Genomic DNA, 21242 nt, shown 5'->3' with positions numbered 1-21242 from the left:
ACAACTGTAATAACTGTACACAGAAGTGTGACTCATTACTGACTTGTGGTTTGTGCATATTTTCATTTCCAAGACGCTGGCTGTTTCAGGACATCAATGACACTTGCTCCCTTATGTTAGAATGACTGAACTGAATTAAATATTATAGGATGTGTTTGTATTTTGGTTCAGTAAATATGTTAGCAGTCTCCATGGAATGTACTCACTTTTTCACAAGTGTATTGTTTGACTTAATTTGCAAATACGAAAATAAATAAATAAATGAAGGTTTGTGCATGTGGAATTTTGATTTATAAAGATATGCATTGAGATAATAATGAAATAATATTAACGATATAATGGTTACTAGCTGTGGTAGAGGCATATTTAGTAAAACTGAATAATACACACTTAAACAACAGAGTAAATATACTGAGATAAATACACTGACTGACATCTTGCCAGAAATTTTGAGAATAGTGACACGACCTCTCTTGTCTCTTGTAGATATCTGTCAAAAACTTACCAGAAAGAACAACGATGATTAATATCAGAGAATATTTAAAGTTAAAATTATGTTTTAACTCCCCTTTTGTTGCATTTTTACGTGTCTTTATAGAGCATTTTTTCACATACCTTTAATACACACACAAACACACATTTAATATTTTTAGTTTTAAAAAAACAAATGACAACTTTTAAAATTGTTTCTTAGAATATTTGTTGGAGTATTTCAATGCTTCAAAAATGAAGTCTTCAGCTCACAGTTACCTTTTAAATCTGTTTCCTGTGTTATTTCTTATAAAAGACGTGTTTAAGACGCCAGTAAATGTATAATGACAAACACTCTCACAATAACACTCTCACTATACTGATATTACAGTTTTTTTAAATATTAAATACACGTAAATAACCACTGAGATTAGTTACTGCTATTGGCTCTTTCACTTTAAAGCACCTGTTTTATATCATGTGCAATTGTTTTATGTTGTGCTTGATGTTTTTTAATGTTAATAATAATGTATGTGTGTGTGCTTTTTAGTGCAATACATCAAACACCAAAATCCCATTGTATCCTGAATGCATACACAATAAAGACTTTCTCTTCTCTCCCTAATACTGTGATTAGCAGCATGTTTCTGGAGATGCAGCAGTGAAAGGCCTCATGCTTTATGAATGGTGTAAGAAGGCAGGAGTGGGAGGGTCCCTGTAACCGGAGGAGCTGCTGGACTTGTTCGTCCTGTTTACACCCTCATCTCTCTGTGTTTCAGCCGCCGTGAGCTCAGAGAGTCCACGGCTTTGCAGCAGGACAGTTTCCTGAGAGATTAAACAGAGGAAAATGGAGCGAATGAACGGAGAGAACGTAGCTCTGAATAAACTGGGCGACCCCGAGGTAAGCAGCAGATTATAACACATCTCAACCCACACAGCTCAGGTTTAAGGTCTAAACCGGTTAAATAATGTAGTTTTATGGCAACTTAAGACTAAAAACATGCTGATGAACATTTGGATCTAAATATTCAAATATAGCATCATAAAGTGATAAAAACTGCATCACTGGTGTAAAAATGATAACTTTAAACATGTATCTAAAGAGATTTTATTGACTTTTATGAGGAATGAAATAGTAAAGTATATGCAGTTAATTAGTACCAGAGAGAAAATAAAACTTTTTACTTTACAATATGAATACGGACAAGTTTACTGTTGTTCATCCAAGTATTAAAGTATTAAAGAGCTCTAAATGGCTTTTCTTGTTCAGTCTCATAGAAGGAAACCAGTCAAAACTGTGTATGTAGTTGGTAAAACTGGCACAAACAGGACAAAACCTGTAGAAATGTAAATATAGCTGTCAGATGCTAACCTCTGAAAGATGTACAAGATAGAGCAGGTTTCCATCATTGGTCATAGATGGATGTAATTTATATCCATTTTCTTTGACCCACAGTTATTATCCATACAGTACAAATGAAACTACAAGGTGTCCCTAAAGTCTGGACACAGAGGAAATCTCATTAATGATCATTTTTTTGCCTCCACAGATTAAATCTGGCTTTGTTGAAAGAAGAAAGAGTTGAACTGGTACTTCTAAGATAGAGTTAGGGTTAGGGAAGCGATTTTTTGGGGGCTAGCATGAATTTCAGTCATGACCAGTTCTTGAGTTTCAGCTAATGCATTTGGTCGTCCAGAACAAGGTTTGTCCATGACACTGCCTGTTTCTTTAAACTTTTTAACCACTTTTGCCACCATGGAAAAACCAAGTGGAATCCTGGATGATGTGCGTTAAATTCATCTGCTATCTTTCCATATGTCCATCCTTCACGTCCACTGAGAAGTACCAGTTCAACTCTTTCTTCTTTTAACAAAAGCCATATTTAACCTGTGGAAGCAAAGAAATTACAGTTAATGAGATTTCCTCTGTGTCCAGACTTTAGGGACACCTTGTAGAAGGGCAGTTAAAGAGCGTATAATTGCCAATGCCCAGTCTTCTCATTACAACATTATTTACCGTCTGAAGCCAAATACCTGCCAGCAGATTTCAAAGATGAGTTATCTTTTTTAAAATTTCCAAATTAACACCATTTATCAGAGCCACAAACTCTAAAACCAGAAAAAGATATCAGATTTTTAACTTCCCTATGGCATTTTTCACGCACTTCCATTAAGAACTTTCACTGAATCTAAGGTTAAAATTGAGATATTTCCTCCAAATCAATGTACTCTATATGACTTATTTTAAAAAATTGCCAAAAATAAGTCATTTGCATTGGATAGATTCTGTAAAAAAGAAAAAACCACCTCATTTTGAAAAAGATTCTGAGACTTTTTGGCTGAACTGCAGGCAGTGTTTAGAGACAGCAGAGAGAATTAAATCTAATTTAAAATATAGGTAGTGAAATATCTATAGTATGTACAGTCAGTGTCTCTCCCCAGAACTGGTAATAATACCTGTGGTCACTTGTTGATTCTATTTGTTTTTTGTAAGACAATAACAATTCCAGTTTTTGTGTTTCTATGACTTATATGATTGTAATTCTTTCATACTACATGAAAGACATTGCAAAGTTGTCTCTACATCTAGTCATGGTTGTTCTGTTTCCATAGAGGTACAGGACTTCATATTACAGTAAAAAATGAGCCCACAGTGGGTAAAAATGTGACCTCAGAAACTGCTTGGAGTTCGAGGGTTGACAAAGTAGTGTGGATGTAGCAGCTGTAGAATGGCGAATAGGTTTTTGTCTGAGTGTTACATAACTCTGAAGGCTCTTCTTAACCACAGTTTGATCCAATAAGTCCAACAACATTCGGAGAGTCTGAAGGAGCTGTTTGAGTGTTTAACTACGCTTCATTGGCTCAGCGGAGGAATCTAATGATCGTACTCCATAAGCCCAAAGTCAGAAAAGTGTGCGGATCATTCAGGTACCTCATGAGAAAAAGTTTTTAAATGAATAAGGTGCCATTTTCTAGTCCAGTTTCCAGTTTTCCTTGCACTGCATTCAATGGTCCCACTGGTACTCTGAAACAGTGGCTCATGACTGACTGTGAGACTTCAAAACTACGTAGTGTTTATAAGGGATTTTCTAGTCGAGACCAGTTGAATGTAAGTAGATTTTTTTTACTTTTCTTTTGTATGAATATCTGTTAAAAAAAAACAAGACACTGATATCATTAACAAAGTTTTCCAGGATCTCACTAATTATAGTTACTCCCTCAAAGAATGTGGCGAAGTTATGTGACGATGAGCGTTGGTTTGTCTGCCTGTCTGTCTGTCTGTTAGCAACATTACTCAAAAACAGACTAACGTGTTTGGATGAAATTTTCAGTGAAGGTCAGAAATGACACAAGGACCAAGTGATTAGATTTTGGCAGTGATGCGGCTTATAGTCTGGATCCACGGATTTGTTAAAGATTTCTGTATCATTGTGAGATAGCGTCACAGCGTCACTGTAACCATGACAACAAGTGAACACTACATCAGCTGCCTGCTGACGATCACATGATTGTGATTCTACTACAAATCCACCACTGCGGACTTATCGAGACTTACCCATCAGAAATGATAGAAGGAGCAATTGATTAAACTGTGGGGGTGTTTCTGAGTCCCATCAATTCCCGCCGCCTGCTACATATTTAGGTCACGCGATTCAGTATCTGTACATAATGTAACAAGATCATTTTGTTTGTGGGTACATCTATATTAAATGGCTACATTCTAAGGGGCCATGATTTCTGAAACAAATTGTTTAAAGATTTCATCCATCGGAAATGATTCAACGACTGAGCAGCCTTGGCGGAGTACTGCACTCTGAGTGCTTTCCTTGTTGTTATTATTATGATGGGTTTGTACTCCATGTGGTTTTTAAGTCAAAAAGTCTCCTGTGAAAAAGCTCCTTAAAAGTTAAAGTGTGAGAAGAAAAGAAGAAACCTTTGTTCTAGTGACCCCCGGTTTGAGCACCAGTGCTCCCAGTCTCTTTACTGGAGTATCAATAGCGACACAACCCAGTGTGAGGTTTGCATTTCTTCCAAGATGAATGAAAGCTTTGTGACTCAGAGTTGCACCCAGGTGTGATGTCTCATCTACCTCAGCTATAGAGGACGGAGTGAAGCCTGACAAAATGCCACTGATGTCTTTCAACCCTCTGAACTCCAAGCGTTTTGTCACATTTTTACTCACTGTGGGCTCATTTTTCACTAAATATAAAGTCCTGCATCTCTGTGGAAACAGAACAACCTAAAAGTACCTAAAAGTAAAGAGAACTCTGAAATAAATCTGTGCAGCAAAACAAAGTTGTACCACCATCAATTATTTTAAAAAAGATAAAAAATAAAGTTGAATTTCTTTATTTATTTTACACCAGTTTAAAAGGCCTGGAATCAACATAAATAACATTTTCCATGTTCCCACAGGTGCAACTAACAGAGAAATAAATGAAACTGCAGCTCCAAACGCTATAGATATTGTACTTCTTACATTTTCAAGTTGTTCTCATACTTTTCTATAAACACAGGCTGTAATATTGTATGAATTTTTGTCATGTGACTGTTCATCGCATCAGAGTAACTTGTATCTTTTTAGTTGTGCAGAGGAGCGCAAAATATTTAGTTTTTTACAGAATCTGGTTAGAGCCAATGATTTGTTTTTGGGTAATTTTTAAATGGGCGAGATTTTGATAAATATCAAGATTTTAAGCTCAGATTTGGTAAATTTTTAATGGAACTACCCGTCACATGAACAATTCTGTCTGTGACTGTCATTAATGGTGTCAATTTGGCATTTTTTTTTTCTACAAAGATAACATGCATCTTAAACATGGCAGTGGGTTTTTGTGTTCAGAGTAACTTTCAGTCTGAGGCTGATTTTTCTACCAACAGGAACAGTTCATCCATCCTCAGGTTTTTACTTCAGATACACAACCAGTTTGAGCCTTTTTTTCTGCACATGAATGCTTTAATTCAAGTGGAAAAAGAAAAGTTTCTGGAGGTGTAGAAAGTAAATCACCTGCAGCTTGTTGTGTCTTGTTGCCTCTCCAGTGAATCATCGCTCTGACGCTCCCGTCTTTGCTCTCAGAGCCACACCTGAAGAAAAATTACAAAACTCATGTCTGTGTTTGGAGAACACAATAACGATGCATGGACACATGCAGAGACACGTGAAAGAGAGCAAAAGAGTTTTACACAACAGTCCCAATTTATTTTTACTGTCAGCAGCACTTTTTACCAGTTTAAATCCTCCCTTTTGAACACTCAGATCTAAACAATAACATCAACATTATGTCCTCTCAGTAGTTTGCGTACTATCAGTTTCTGCATTTCATTTCATTTGTAATATTTTCATTTCTCAGGTGTAATATTTCCTTTTCATGTGCAACATCGTCAATTTAATGTGCAGTATTTCCTTTTACTTTATTGTATGTTTGTCTTGTAAACACGTTTATTGGTTTTTACATCAACAAATTACGTATAACGTGTTTTTCAGCATTTAAAACCATAAAACAAACCGATCCCTGAGAGAACATGTGGCAGTATACACAAAAAAAAAACAAAAAAATAATCAAATAGAATCAAACAACACATACAAACACACGTATACTTGAAGATAAAATGTGGAAAAAATTGATAGGATAAAATTTTCGGTCCTCAACAAAACTGACCGAAAGAGAAAAGAGCACAAATATATAGACACTATAGACAATATTTCATTATCAGGTTTAATATTAATTACAACTTCAGTATAATTGCCAGCATTACATTTTACTTGTCTATTCTAGCCTTATTTTAGCTAGCTTATTTTATTTCACTTATGTACAGTACATAAATGTTATTGCTGTCTACTTTTAGACACTGCATTTTTTATGTTATCGTTTGTTTTATCTAAGCAATATCTGGAACAAGAGTTTCCTTTGGGATTAATAGATGCTTATCTTATTTTACCTTATCTCTATCCCTACCTTACCTTATATCTATCTCATCTCTATCTTGTTTTACCTTATCCCTATCTTACCCTACCTTGTCTCTACCTTATTGTATCTCTATCTTATTAAACCTTACCTCTGTCTTACCTTACCATATCTCTCTTATCTCTTTGTTGTCATACCTTATCTTTATCTCTATCTTACCTTACTTCTATCTTATCTTACTATATTTCTGTCTTGTTTTACCACATCTCCATCTCAACTTACCTGTTATCTTTCCATATTTCTATCTTGTTTTACCTCATCTCTATCTCATCTATATCTCTACTTGATTTTATCTCTATCTTATCTCTGTCTCTACCTGATCATACTTTACCTCTATCTTATCTCATCTCTATCTTACCTTACCATGTCTTATCTATATCTTATCTTACCTTATCTCTATCTCACCTTACCTTATTTATCGTATCTTATTTCCATCTTACCTTACATATCACTATCTTATCTCTATGTTGTCTTACCTTACCTTACCTATATCTTACCTCCATCTTATCTCTACCTTGCCTTATATTGTCTTTATCTCGATCTCCATCTTGTCTTACTTTACTTTATTGCTCTTATTTGACCTTATCTCTATTTTATCACTATCTTGTCAAACCTTACCTTATCTCACCTTACCGTATCTTATCTCTATCTTACCTGTTCTCTATCTTATCCCTATCTTGCTTTACCTATCTTATCTTCTCTATGTTGTATTATTTTACTTTATCTCTATCTTGTCTTACTTTACCTTATCACTCTTATCTTTATCTTACCTCTGTGTTATTTTACCATCTCTATCTCTATCTTATCTTTATCTTGTCTTACTTTATCAATATCTTACCTTATCTCTACTGTATCTTATTTCATCTCACCATACCATACTCTATCTTATCTAACCTTACCTTTATTTTATCTGCTTTTTATCTCTATATTATCTCATCTTATCTCTATCTTACCTTATCAGTACTTAATTCTCCTTTTATGCCCTCGCAGGCCCAAACAGGTAAAACCTATCGTCCCATGAACATCAACCACTATGCCACCAAGAAGAGTGCAGCTCAGAGCATGCTGGACGTCGCCCTGCTGATGGCCAACTCGTCCCAGCTGAAGACCGTCATCTACGTCGGGCCTCAGTATCGGTTCTACATCCCCCTCATTGTCCTGCTGTCTCTGTCCATCACGCTTCAGGTCATCGTGGGGCTGCTGCTCGTCTTCATCGGCAAGTGACTCTTTGCAAGGAGATATAAAAGGCTCTGGAGGCTATATAGTCTTCAAGGATGCTGTTAGTATCAGCTAAGGATAATAAGTAGCTTGTGTACTACCAACCACAAATGTATAAAACCTTTTGCATCCTTTTCCACCTTTCATCTGCAGAAACTGAATTAAACTTACAAAAAGACAAAATTCTTGACTTTACGCTTCACCACAACTTTCTAATTAAATCTTGGGCCCAACATATAATTCTTTCACACGTTTTGGTTCATTTGTGGACACAAGATTTTTCTCTCATCCATAATTCATTCTTAGCTCTTGAACAAAGTCCGTCTCTTTAAAGCTGCTACTCTCCAAGTCTTTCTGGTTCTTCTGTACATCAGTGTTTCATGCGTCTAATTGTGTTTTAGTCATTTTATAATTCTGTGCCTGCAGTGAAGTACGATCTAAATGATGTGAGGAAACACGCCAAGCTGAACTGGATGAACAATGTCGCGACCGTCTTCGTTTTCTTCACCGTCCTCATCAACATCTTCATCACGGCGCTCGGATTCGAAGGCCAACATCTCAGGTATTCCTCCACAAAACAAACACCAACAATACTAACCCTGGTTTCTTTACTATTTTAAACTCCTATTTTCGTTTTTCTAAGCAGGCAGTCAACGTCAACGGTGATGTCAATATCAGAGCCTGTGATTTTGCCTCTGCCGGATAACCTCAACATGACTGGTGGCAATTAGACCAATCTTTGGATTGAAACTTTGAAAACTGGAAGGTCATGGTGCGACAGCAACCATTTTGTGACTTCACATGAGCTCTTTGTGCAAAATACATTGTGTTTGGCCAAAGATTCACCAGCTGGACCGAACATTTTAACCCTGAATCGATCAAATGGATCACACCGAGGCCTTTGTGGACCAAGAAAAGGACTTCCAAGCAAAACCTCATCATCAGCAACCATCGAACACAACTCTACCAAAGACTAACAACCAAAAACCTCCTTGTAAACACTTCACAACTGCCTTGTCTTTCCATAAACAGATGCAAACTGACTCTACTGCAGTGAACTGACTCGTCATCTTTGCCGAATTAAGCACACAATTTGCACATTTTCTTCTGTCAATTCAAATGTACTTTTTGTAAATATAATACTTTTAATACTTCCAGTTCATGTTATATTGGTAGAATTGAGCTGGTTTCTAGTTTAAATAAATGTATTATTTATGTGTGTTTTATGTTTGTCTCTTATTCTACTGTTAAGAACAGTCCTGCAATGAATTCTCTCATGTCCAGTGTCATGTTTTGTTGTCATTTTATTCCAAACTCCTGATTATATTATTAAAAAATATAAACAGCAGTCAGGCGTCTTTTGTACTACATGACATTATCATGTAAATATCTCACAAATAAGAACAAATCTGTTACATCTGTTAAGAGAACAGCTGTATATATATATATATATATATATATATATATCTAAAAAAATCAAATACACAATAAAAATGCTTGGCGTGAAAACATAGTGCAACATGTTAAAGAAAGAGGACAAAGAAATTAAAGTAGAAAGCTACCACCGCTCAACGATGAAACAACATTTTATTATTCCTGAAGGAAGTTCTTTATCGACAAATCCCATGAAAGAACCCAAACTGTGGCTACTTTTTATCTGTATATATGTTCTTTCTAAAAAAAAAACAAAAAAACGGCTCAGCAATTTCCTAAAACAACTGACCACTGTATTTATTTTTTAGTAATAATTAGAGGAAGTAGTGCGTTTATATTAAAGCACACGTATTTGGGGCACCAGCTGTAGACTGTTTTAAAAAAAATAGATGTAGCTTTGCAGTCTAAAAAGTGAAACCAACTCACAAGTACTTGAAGCCTGCATTCTTTTAACCAGCCACCAGGTGGCGACTCTTCTGGTAGCAAAACAAAACCGAATTATATCAGAATACCCAAATTCTCACTTGATTTACTGCCATAGTAATCATTTTCCTGACCCTTTTATGGTACCAATTGCTAGTTTTGAGACTTTTTGTGCAAAAAATGGTAAATTTTGTAAATTATGGTAAAAATAGATGATAAAGCAGGTTATGTTTCAGGGCAGGGCTACGTTGAGAACTCACAAACCGCTACTGTAACGCCTTGCATAGCGTTCTCGAGCCCTTAAATGCTGACTCGAGGCTTTAAAACAATAATCTACACAAGAAAAAGTGACGTTACTGTGGCTACGTCCATCTTTTATACAGTATATGGTAGCATGGTCCCAAATTAACCAGTGTGTTCATCCAATGCAGCACTGAAGCTCACTGTTTTTGTTTTTATCTTTTCTTTGGCAGCAATGCCACTCTTTGGCACATAACAATATGTATAAGGCTTGGAAATGCAGACTACATCTCGTTTTGGTCATTTGATAGGATCTGGCAACACTGCAACAGAAACATAGAACATTGGCAGCATTTAAAGCTTTATTGATTGTCATATTACTGTTCTACCAGAGTGTTTCTAGGCTCCACAGTGGTGGAACTGTGTACTGGAATGAGGAAAAACTCCACTAAGACATTAAAGGAGAAGTAGTGGAATGAAGGAATGAAGGAATCTGCCTCTTTGTTTTGTTCAGTAACTGTTAATCTGACCATTTTCAAACTTGGCAACACCCAATAAAAACAAAATGACAAGAAACTTCACACACAGAGGTCAGCAGTGTGGTGCTCTGTAAGCAAAGTAAACTGGATTATACCTGCTGCAGAAAGCATCCCAGAGCTTAATGAGACAGACAACACCGTCCTGTTTACCTTCACAAACAGGCTATTTGGATTATAAACATGGTGAACATGTTCTTTTAGTGTTATCACTTTAAATGTTTCTCCGTTTACAGTAAATCCTTCACTGCTGCTCTTATGGCAATGCAAAGTTACACCATCTACCTGCCGGTTTATATTTTTATATTTTATCTTACTTTAATGTCCTTGTATGAAAGAGAAAATGACTTGAGGTAACATTTCAGGTATTTTCTTTATCCGATGCCAATGCAAAAACAGACAAGGAAGAATCCTGGTTGCCAAAAAAAAAAATCACAAAGTGGGGGACGACTCCTTAATCAGTATTTAAATTTGATGGTTATTTTGATATTTGTGCAATACTGCTGTACTTCTGAGTAGAGTAGCTGTAGTTTAAACTGTTATTGTCATATTCATTCCAGATTTTTTTATTAGATTTTTTACACTGATTTTGGCAGGAAATAGCTTTTGGAATGTTGAACACCATCTTTTTTTTTTTAAATGTCCATTTTGATACCCAAATTTGTCCCTCTCGTTGTTTCCAGCTATTATTTTAACTGCATACTACTGCAGGGGTGAAGTCAGTCCACATTGAAATGATTTTAAGTCAAGTACTTGAGTCAAAATATTGATTTGGTGATTAATTTAATCGAGGTCATACATTCTTCTGATTGAGTCTGTTAATGATATTAACGTCAAGCTACAGCGGCGACGTGGTAATGAGATTAAAGTGTATAAAATACTCAAACATTACTTAGACGAGTTTTTGATATTCACTTTTGGTCATTTATATGTGTAATAATTAAGTAATAAAAAATAATCTTTAGAAAAATTCGTGAATTTGTTGTCAGTTTAATCGACTAACAAACAACTGTGAGATAAACAGTTGTAGAGAGAAGACTGTCTCTCAGAGGTGCCGGTTATATCGAACAATCTGAGTTTGAATTTTAACGTTTTCATGACCCAACGCAGTCTGAAGTAATTTGGATGAACAGTTGGTTGTTGATATGAAGAAAACTGTAAACAATGATAGCGGAGGTCTGTCCTGAACGGATACAGAATCAGATCATTGAATCTTTAAAGGGTTTTGTCATTGTTCATCAGGTGGCAGTAGGCGTAGTAGCAAACGGCTGCTAACACCGCTAACAGCAGCAGCATACGAATCACCTTCCATAGACCTCCTCCTGATGTCTTTCTGGTCGCTTCGGACCGACCACCGGATCGTACTGCGCTGCGATTGGCTGCTCTGTAGGTCACCTGAACAGGAGGCCTGAAACACAGCAGGAAGGAGGAGATTTACACGACCGTTCAAAAGTATGGGGTCACTTAGAAATGTCCTTATTTTTGAAAGAACAACAGTTTTTTTTAATGAAGATAATCCAGAAAATCCAGTCTAGACATCACTCCTGTGTTCTAATGCTACATTGTGTTAGCTAATGGTGTTGAAAGGCTCATTGATGATTAGAAAACCCTTGTTCAATTATGTTAGCACATGAATAAAAGTGAGTTTGTGAGACTTGAAAAGAAAACTATTTATCAACAGGAAGCGTCCGTGCTTCCTTTTTGAGCTTTCGTCCTCTAGAGTTGTTCTGTACATGCTGGTCAGGGAATGAAATTATTAACTCAAATATGCAACTAAATCATATTGAAATACTCACTCAGTATCTTGGTCGGATTCCTCGTCTTCTTCTTCTTCATCTTCTTCTTCTTCGCCTGGCAGAGCGTTGCCTCGTCGTTTCAGCCTGAGTAGAAGAATACTTAACATTTAAATTACTATCTAACAATGCAGTCATTTAGATTAACTAGTACTGCTGTCCACACTCAGTTTGTTATAAGTGTTTGAAAGTTTATTTGTACTTTACTGGAGTATTTTAATGCTTTAATGCTAAAATTTCAGACTGAAAGTTATACTATACATCATTTTTACTTTTTAATGCAGAACATTTATGTGTAATTACAAGATATTTTGCAGAAAGTGAGGTAAAAAGATATACTACTGTTCAAAAGTTTGGGGTCATCCAGACAATCTCATGTTTTCCATGAAAACTCCCTCTTTCATTCATGTGCTAACATCGTTGCACAAGGGTTTTCTAATCATCAATTAGCCTTTCAACACCATTAGTTAACACAATGTAGCATTAGAACACAGGAGTGATGGTTGCTGGAAATGTTCCTCTGTACCTCTATGGAGATATTCCATTAAAAATCAGCTGTTTCCAGCTAGAATAGTCATTTACCACATTAACAATGTCTACACTGGATTTATCATTCATTTAATGTTATTATGTTCATTGAAAAAAACTGCTTTTCTTTCAAAAATATGGAGATTTTTAAGTGACCCCAAACTTACACTTTGGCATAATTTTAAGTTTGCAGAATTAGCTGTTAGCAGTTCTTACTTGCAGTTTGCCCAATGTATAGAGACACCGTCATTGGTTTACTTGCATATTAAGAAAACTGTGAAGATTCAACATGTAATTTAGGGTTTTTGTTTTGTTTTTTTCTCCATATCGGCTTATGAACGTGCCGGTTTCTTGGTTAATTGAAGGCGGTGGATGGGAGTGAAAAGTCAAGGACGTGTGAGTAAAAAATGGCAGCTGTATTGTGGAAAGGCTAAACATGAGTTGGGAGTCAAAAAGGATGGAAAAGGATGTAACCGTAAAATGAGATGAGGGTCAAAGAGGATGGAAAAGGGTCTAATGGTAATATAGACAGGAGTAAAAGAGGATGGAAAAGGGTCTAATGGTAAAATAAGGTGACCATAAGGGTAAAAGCGTTCCTTTCAAAAATAAGGATATTTCTAAGTGACCCCAAACTTTTGAACGGTAGCGTATATAAAGTTCAGTAACAAGCAAATTTAGTCAGGTGGTCTTGATTTGTGTCATTAGAACCAAAACATGAAAAAAATGTTTTTTAAAAACTGATTAAAGCAACAGTGAAAAAGCTATTTTCTAGGAGCTGAGCGATTATTGGTTTGGTCGCTTATCGAGTTCAATAATCCACATTTTTCTGATTTGTGGTATTGATATTTTTCTAACTGATTCCTGATAACATAAATTCATTTAAAAATAAACAACTTGGATTGACTATGTATAAAATTTCTAGTCTATTGACACTGAGGGAACAAATGTTGGGAAGTTATCTTTTGATTAAACATTTATAAAACATAAATAAAAGCATATTAATAAAGCTTTGTGTTGAATTTTGACAACATTTTGAATTTTACAGAACATTTATATCAGCTCCAAATATTGGTTAGTGACCTATCTGATTACTTATGATTATAAGTGGCCCTAAAAACTTCACATCGTCAACCTATAGTTCTTGTAAACACAGTTTGAAGGTTTTACAACTGATGCTAATGTGATTAGTTAAAAGTTTAGGTTTTATTCTTATTTATTTATTTTTTTATCTTGATGATAAAACAACCATAAAACCAGCAGATTGATGGTGTAATGCAGATTTTTCCCCAAAATACCTACAACTGGCTCAACTGTAGGCTCAATTTAAATCTCTTGTCTTCACTTCTGTCTCGTTTAAAACTACTAGCAACAAATTTTACAACAAATTGAGTAGATTTAAACTGAAAAACAGTAGATGTGTTCATTTACTAATGATGTATTTACTTCTGTACCTTTATTTGAGTCAGATTTGGAAAGCTGACGGAGTATTTGTAGACTGTGGTTTTGGTATTTAACAGGTCAATCTTAATGTATATGTAATTATCTCTCATCAGTGTCTTTTAAATGCCTCCTGCTGTTTCGGTGTGTGTTGAAACTCTACTCACACGTTGGTGTAAACCTCCTCCTGAGCCTGTCACGATAAAAGAAGATGTGTTCGTGAGATTCATTAAAAGACGGGAGGAGTTAGACAGGAGCAAACAGAGGGATAAGCAGACAATCAGGACTCACCGGATTGTGGTATGTGACGTAGGTAATTTCCTCCTCTGTGAAAAACAACAAAAACACACATTAGGATGCTTTAAACCTCACTGATATAAAAAATCAATCTGTAAACTCTGATGTAGATTCATGCTTAAGAATATAATAAGATAACAGACGGTGAAAGTGAAACTGAGACGGCAGGAAAACTTCCAGTGCTGAAGGTTTGTGTTCGACAGTCATTATAAAGTCTGTCATTTTGCACTACTGTGTATATATATCCTCTTCTAGATGTGTAAAGATGTGTATATATTTATGTTTTTATTTTTCTATAATTATTTTATTATTCTATTTTCCTTATTCCTAGAGTGATACCAACAGCCAAAACCAAATTCCCTGTATGTTGTGAACGTCCTCGGCCCTTAAAACTGATTCTGAATCTAACAGATTTATACAATGTTAAGATCAGCTTCTCTGTCATTTGTTTCAACATTTCAAATATGGATGTCACTACAACGAAGAGGAAGATGGATGCATTTAACACTGCTCCTCACTCATTTCAACAGGCGGCACCACCTCAGTTAAAGACAAAAACTAATTACAGACTATTTTAATAATCCATTAACCAGGTTGAGTAATTTTAAAAGTAAGAAGGCTTGTATGTTACTAGTTTAATTTTGTGTTGATGTTTTGAATGTGATTATTGTCGATGTTTGCATAATACATGAAAACATTTTGGTCAACTCAGGTTGTTTTACACGTGCTGTATGAATAAATCTAATTTAAATTCTTCTTTTTCTCCTCTCCGACAGTAAACTGACTATCTTTGACTTGTGGACAGAACAAGAGTTTTGAAGATGCCATCTTCGTCTTTTGGAAACACTTCTCAAAATTTTGTGATATTTTAAGCACCACACAACTAATTAAATTGAGAAAATAACTGGTTTAGATTAGATCAGATTAGTTGAACATGAAAATAATCATTAGCTGCCTTAGTTTACTGATCTCTGACGCAACGCATCTTTTTTTCTGACGTTATGTTTTGCTTAATCAACTATTGTATCATATTATGACATTTTCAGTTGTGTTTTGTGTGTGACTGAGAAACTTGTTTGCTCTTTTAAGGATGAATCAAGTGTTTGCAGTTGGCCTGAACAATTCTGGAAGCTGTGAAACTTGGTCTTAAGAGTCCCAGTTTGGTAGGTTTTCAAAACAGCAAAACAAAAATAAAAAAGGAAGAAGAAAGAGCAATGCATAAATCAACACATTAAACATTCAAAACAGTCTAATTGGCCACATTTCTCTACAATTTAGACACTCTAATGCTGCATAATGTCATCTAGAAAACAGTCTGACTTGTTTACTGTCATGTATAAATTAAACACCCCCACAATTTAATCAATTGTTCTTTGCATCATTTCTGACAGATAAGTCCTGATAAGTCCACAGCGGTGGATTTGTGGTAGGATCACAATCATGTGATCGTCAGCAGGCAGCTGACGTAGTGTTCACTTGTTGTCATAGTTACAGTGACACTGTGCCACTATCTCGTAATGATACAGAAATCTTTAACAAATCCGTGGATCCAGACTATAAGCTGCATCACTGCTGAAATCTAATCACTTGGTCCTTGTGTCATTTCTGACCTTCCCTGAAAATTTCATCCAAATACGTTCGTCTGTTTTTGAGTAATGTTGCTGACAGACAGACAGACAGACAAACCAACGCCGATCATCGCATAACTCCGGCGTGTTCCTTGGCGAAGTAATAAAAATAAACCCATTAAGGAATGTGAACAATCCTCATAATGAACTGAGATGAAGCATTAAAGCCAGCGCTGCGGTTTCAGTTTTAGATCTGCATAAAGTAACGCTGCCTTTCTGTCTTCTAACACTGAGCTGTCTCGTTTGAATAAACTTTATTGAACTGTCAGTGGACAGATCGAATGGTGGCTAACTTGGTGTTTACGTTCAGTTTCAGCTCAACATGGCGGCTGGTTGACTGAACTGTACGGTGGAACCAGAGAAGCCTCGGATCACGACGTTTAGAGTGAGTTAACACAACATCATAAAACTCAGAGTGTCTGCAGCTTTAAAGGTTGACAGACAACAACTGGTACACTGCCAAACATTCTGGGTGGAGATCATACTCTGGATATTCTGTTTTGGGACCGGAAATAAATAGAAAACACTCTCATGACTATAAATGGTTAGATTAGATCTTGTTGTGTACCAAATCGAGGAACTCTCATCCTGCACAGAACAGTCCAAACATACAGTTACAGCTCTAGATTTAGGAAATGATGTATTGTTAAAGTTCAAGCTATAAAGCCAAACACTCTATTTTGTTAGCATTATCTTGATTTTTACATATAAATGTTTAACAAAACTACTATATTTATTATGTTTTTGGACTGTTAATTGGATAAAATTGGGCATTTCAGCACATCACCTTGGATTTTAAGCGAGAAAATAACAGATGAATTGTAAATATAGGTGAAGCAGACTGCAGAACATCGTACCTTCCTCTCTGTAGTACGTCTTGTCAGAAGATGGCTTCACTGGAGCCTCCTCCATCGCCTTCTCAAGCTTCTTCTCATACAGCTTCCGAGTGGAGCCTGAGTTCACAAAAACATGAAAATGTAGGAAGAGTTTTGACGTGTGAAACGTTCACGTTAACAAATCAAAGGTTGAGTTTTATTTCTCATTAACGTGTGATGTCTGTTAAAATGTAGGCTAAATATAAGAATACTTACAGATTTTTACAAATGAGACATTCAAGTATATACTTCTATTTTGAATAATTTTACATTCAGTGACTTTGCGAAAGAATCGACTAACTTCTGTCGTTTTTATATACATCATCTCTCAGTAATTTTATTATTTCTAAGTAAACAAGTAGAGTATTTTCTCTAACAATCAATAACTATTTTTTTGAAAGATTATATTGAACACATTCCTCAAAGTAGAAACTCAACCTGTGATTCCTGAAACTAAACCTGTGATTTCCAATTAGTCTAAGTGCCCCATCATGGCTAGAAAACAGCAGAACTTTCTCCATTTTGGACCGATGTCTGCATCATGGCTCAAGCAGAGGGCACTGTGGCATCTATAACTGACTTTCAGTCATCTTGTCAGCCACTATTTTGATAAATCTGCAGGCTGTCATCTATAATTGTCAACACCAACAGCTTTTTCACTCGTGAAGCCCCGTATCATCACACTATCACCTCCGTTCTTCACTGTCAGGACTATGCACTCATTGTAGTTGGTCAGGTTCACACCAAACACCTGAACCAAACTAATTCATCTCGGTCTCATGTGATCAAATAATGTGTTCTCAAGATTCATGAGACTTCTATTCATGTTTTTATTTTTATGTCACATTTTTATTTTGAAGAGCAAGTGAGGGTTTTAACAAGTACTTTTCCATACTAACAATTGGTAACTTTTTTGAATTTTTTGGAAAGATTATGTTGAACACATGCCTCAAGGTAGAAACTCAATTCGTGATTCCTGAAACTAAACCTGTGATTTCCAATTAATCTAACTGCATGAACATAGCTAGAAAACAGCAGAACTTTCTCAATTTTGGACCGATGTCTGCATCATGGCTCCAAGTGAAAAAGAGTCGTCAGAGGAACTGAAAATATCTGATTGTGGTGCTTCACAAAAATGCAAAATGATCTACAAAGATCGAACGAATACTCAGGGGAAACCCAGTTGTAGCAGTAATGAAGAGGTAGGAGATTAGAAATAGCAATCAGAGTTTCTATGACAGCTCAGACAGTGTGAAGGACACTTCTAACGTCAACCTCTAGGACGGCATCCAAGAAAAAAAAAAAACTCACTTGCTCCTCAAAATAAACTCTTAGATAAAAAATTAAAACATGAATAGAAGTCTCATGAATATGGTGAACACATTATTTGATCAGATGAGACCGATATAGATTAGTTTGGTTCAGATGTTTGGTGTGAACCTGGCCAACTACAATGAATGCATAGTCCTGACAGTGAAGAACAGAGGTGATAGTGTGATGATACGGGGCTGCATGAGTGATAAAGGCGTCGGAGGTGATGACAGTTACAGATGAATGCCTGCGGATTTATCAAAATAGTGGCTGACAAGATGGCTGAAAGTCTGCAGAAGCTTTGCAGAGGAGGAATGTTCTGGTAAAATAACCGTCCAATGCACAAAATCACACAACAGTTTCTACAGAAAAGGGAAGAGAAAACTATGACCTGGTCAAGTCTGTGTCAAGTATGTGTTAGAACAGATTTGTGGTATTTTAAAGAGAAAAATGGTCGAACAACCCAACCCCTCTGGAAAAAAGCAGCTGAAAATATAGTTTTTTAAAGAATAAGAATGAGAAACCAGATATCCTCCATACTGAGGCGGATCGATGCTGTCATCAGAAAGGAAGGTTACTGAAAAAATAAATCTAACTTTTTTGAGATTCTACTGTGGGACATGCTTTTTAAAAATATATCTACTATCTGAACTAGTAGTTTTGAATTTGATCTAACAGCAGATATCCTACGGCTCACCTTAGGAGAAGTACAACAATTTTGAATTATTTGACATTTAAGTGCTATTGCTCTCACTTCTGTTGTGTAGGAATGAATGTAAATATGCAGAAAAAGAAAAGTTTTAAGCCACAGTTGTTTTTGTGTCAGTGTGTAGTTTTCATACCAACAATGGGCCCATGTTTGATGCCGTACTCAGTCAGCAAACTGCTGATCTCTTCATTACTTTTCTCACTCAGAGACATCTGCAGATAGATAGATAGATAGATAGATAGATAGATAGATAGATAGATAGATAGATAGATAGATAGAAGCAGCATGGAGAGGGAGGACAGGAAGGAGACTTAAATTTTTCTGCCTATCAAGCTGCAGTCCAGTAAAATAGTGGTCGATAGTAAAGGCAAAATTCAAAATCTAAAGAAAAATAATTCTCCATTAAAGACTATTATTAGAAGTTGCACAGCTTTAGTGTTGTTTATTCTTAACGCTTTTTTTCTTTTTTTGACAGTCGTCCAAAGTGTGACTCAAACGGACTTCGCGGCTTTTTTTTTTCAAGCAGAATGCAGCAAACACAAACGGTTTACGACAACAAGATTAGCTTGTTTTGTTTCACTTTTCAAGCTAACGTCGCACTGAGGAGGTTTCTCTTACCTTGGAAGACTTCAGGAGCTGCGGGCTGAGAAGCAGCAGGGAGCTGAGCAGAGAGAGCAGCAGAGGGGGCGGAACTCCTGCCGATGTCCGACCCACGTAACTCGGCACACCTACGGATCACCCAGCTAGCCTAGCCTAGCCTAGCCTAGCCTAGCCGAGAATAGTCTAGCTGCCAGTGGAGTAGCCTAGCGTAGCGTAGCCGGGAATAGCCTAGCTGGGAGTGGAGTAGCCTTATCTAGCCTAGCCTAGCCGAGAATAGCCTAGCTGGCATGGAGTAGAGTAGCCTAGCCTAGCCTAGCGGGGAATAGCCTAGCTGGGAGTGGGGTAGCCTAGCCTAGCCTAGCCTAGCCTAGCTTTCCTCTGCTGTCAGTATTCACACAGGCAGCGTCCTTGAAAGAGACGTTTTCCTTTCTCTTTCTGTGTCATGGGTTCTGCAAAATGTAGAAAAAAAGGAAAGAAAGAAAAGACAAAATAGAAAAAGAAAATGCTTTTTGAACTTGAAAAATAATACATTTTAAAAAATTTGTCAAAATAATATTTACATTTAATAGATATTTTCACATCCACATACTCCCTCTTATAATTTTATTATTCGTATTATATATAATATATATTATTTAATTTAATTATTAATTTGCGAAAGTGTCAAAGTACTTTTAAGGGGAAGAGCCTCTGGATATTATTGATTTTCAATACTCCAGCCCAGATTACTGATAAATTATGTTCACCATCATGTAATACAGTAACATAATGCTAACTAGTAGTAAAAAAAAAATAGTATGATCATGTCTCAAAAGGCTGACTAGCTGGGGGTAAGATAAGGATAAATAAAAATAATAAACATTTCTGTTTGTGTTATCTGACATTTATGATGCTGTTGAAATAAGAGCAACATAGATGTGAACATGAAGTAATTTTTTAAATAAATAAGTCTGTGTGGCTCAAAATGACTCAAGATTCACTCAGACAGGGTCCTTTTTTGGAATTTAAATTTAGATTTTTAATAATATTTAATTACCAGTAAATTTGCTCACTTAAGCATACTCGTGTAGTACTGTACTGATATGTAAATTATAAATGTTGCTCTTGAGGTGTTCTCTCAGTTTACATATATTTTTTGCATTTATATAAAAATAAAATAGGTTTCTTTTAATGTAAATAGATGAATAAACAGTGTCTCCATGTGAATCAAGTGTGTTATTTCTTATCATAATGTGGCTTTCTCCCTGCAAATGATTCATTTTATACTATTACATGTGTTTTTTTAAACCTCATATACGTCTGTCTTTGCAAACAAAATCATTGCACAGTTGCCTAAATGTATTTTGTACATTTTAGTAGGTGGCAGAAGGATAAACATTGTGCTTTTCCTGCTAATTAAAAACAGGACTGTAACACAACAGGTCATGTGATGTTCATTTTAACATGGAATGTATGATAAATACTGGCAGCTGGTGCTAACAAAATGAAAGTATTAAGTGGAAATATGTAAGATTTTTCAATAAAATTGTGTTTTATCCTCTGCAAAGTTAGAGAGCTGCATTTTAAATAGACATATTTTTAATTTATATATTTATGCTATTTCTTACAAATGTTTTGCATGAATGTGTATAAACCAAACCTTTTTTTTCACTGAAATCTGAAATGATTATTACTGCTATTATTATAAATGAATAACTGATTTGATGCTTCATGTAGCTTACTTCTAATTCTGAGGCTTGTGGCTGCATCACGCTGCTGTTAATGACATAATTTAAA

The 21242-nt window shown here is 35.8% G+C and overlaps 2 protein-coding genes across 2 annotated transcripts; one reads left to right on the top strand and one right to left on the bottom strand.

The window, feature by feature from the left end:
• Window positions 1-1220: 1220 nt before the first annotated feature.
• Window positions 1221-9003, top strand: si:dkey-93l1.9 (uncharacterized protein LOC562339 homolog). Its single transcript, XM_023265174.3, has 4 exons — window positions 1221-1372; window positions 7428-7653; window positions 8082-8217; window positions 8302-9003. The coding sequence occupies exons 1-4, from the start codon at window positions 1319-1321 to the stop codon at window positions 8384-8386; spliced, it is 501 nt and encodes a 166-aa protein (XP_023120942.1). The 5' UTR covers window positions 1221-1318; the 3' UTR covers window positions 8387-9003.
• Window positions 9004-9223: 220 nt separating this feature from the next.
• emd (emerin) lies at window positions 9224-19633 on the bottom strand. Its single transcript, XM_023265168.3, has 7 exons — window positions 19485-19633; window positions 19000-19078; window positions 16829-16924; window positions 14338-14372; window positions 14214-14239; window positions 12085-12168; window positions 9224-11696 (listed from the first exon to the last, which is right to left on the bottom strand). The coding sequence occupies exons 2-7, from the start codon at window positions 19076-19078 to the stop codon at window positions 11504-11506; spliced, it is 513 nt and encodes a 170-aa protein (XP_023120936.1). The 5' UTR covers window positions 19485-19633; the 3' UTR covers window positions 9224-11503.
• Between the last annotated feature and the right edge of the window lie 1609 nt (window positions 19634-21242).

Source organism: Amphiprion ocellaris, chromosome 8 (assembly GCF_022539595.1).
Source record: "Amphiprion ocellaris isolate individual 3 ecotype Okinawa chromosome 8, ASM2253959v1, whole genome shotgun sequence".
Classification (NCBI taxonomy): Eukaryota; Metazoa; Chordata; class Actinopteri; family Pomacentridae; genus Amphiprion; species Amphiprion ocellaris.
The sequence above is the reverse complement of the archived record's forward strand: the minus strand, read 5'-3'. Positions and strand labels throughout refer to the sequence as shown.

Bases quoted from the DNA above. Each gene is read 5' to 3' on its own strand.
- si:dkey-93l1.9 (XM_023265174.3), top strand. From the start codon at position 1,319: ATGGAGCGAATGAACGGAGAGAACGTAGCTCTGAATAAACTGGGCGAC. The intron at 7,654-8,081 runs GCAAGTGACTCT...CTGTGCCTGCAG, and splicing joins GCTGCTGCTCGTCTTCATCG to TGAAGTACGATCTAAATGAT. The intron at 8,218-8,301 runs GTATTCCTCCAC...TTTTCTAAGCAG, and splicing joins TTCGAAGGCCAACATCTCAG to GCAGTCAACGTCAACGGTGA.
- emd (XM_023265168.3), bottom strand. From the start codon at position 19,078: ATGTCTCTGAGTGAGAAAAGTAATGAAGAGATCAGCAGTTTGCTGACT. The intron at 16,925-18,999 runs GTATGAAAACTA...TTGTGAACTCAG, and splicing joins CAAACATGGGCCCATTGTTG to GCTCCACTCGGAAGCTGTAT. The intron at 14,240-14,337 runs GTGAGTCCTGAT...TTATCGTGACAG, and splicing joins ACGTCACATACCACAATCCG to GCTCAGGAGGAGGTTTACAC.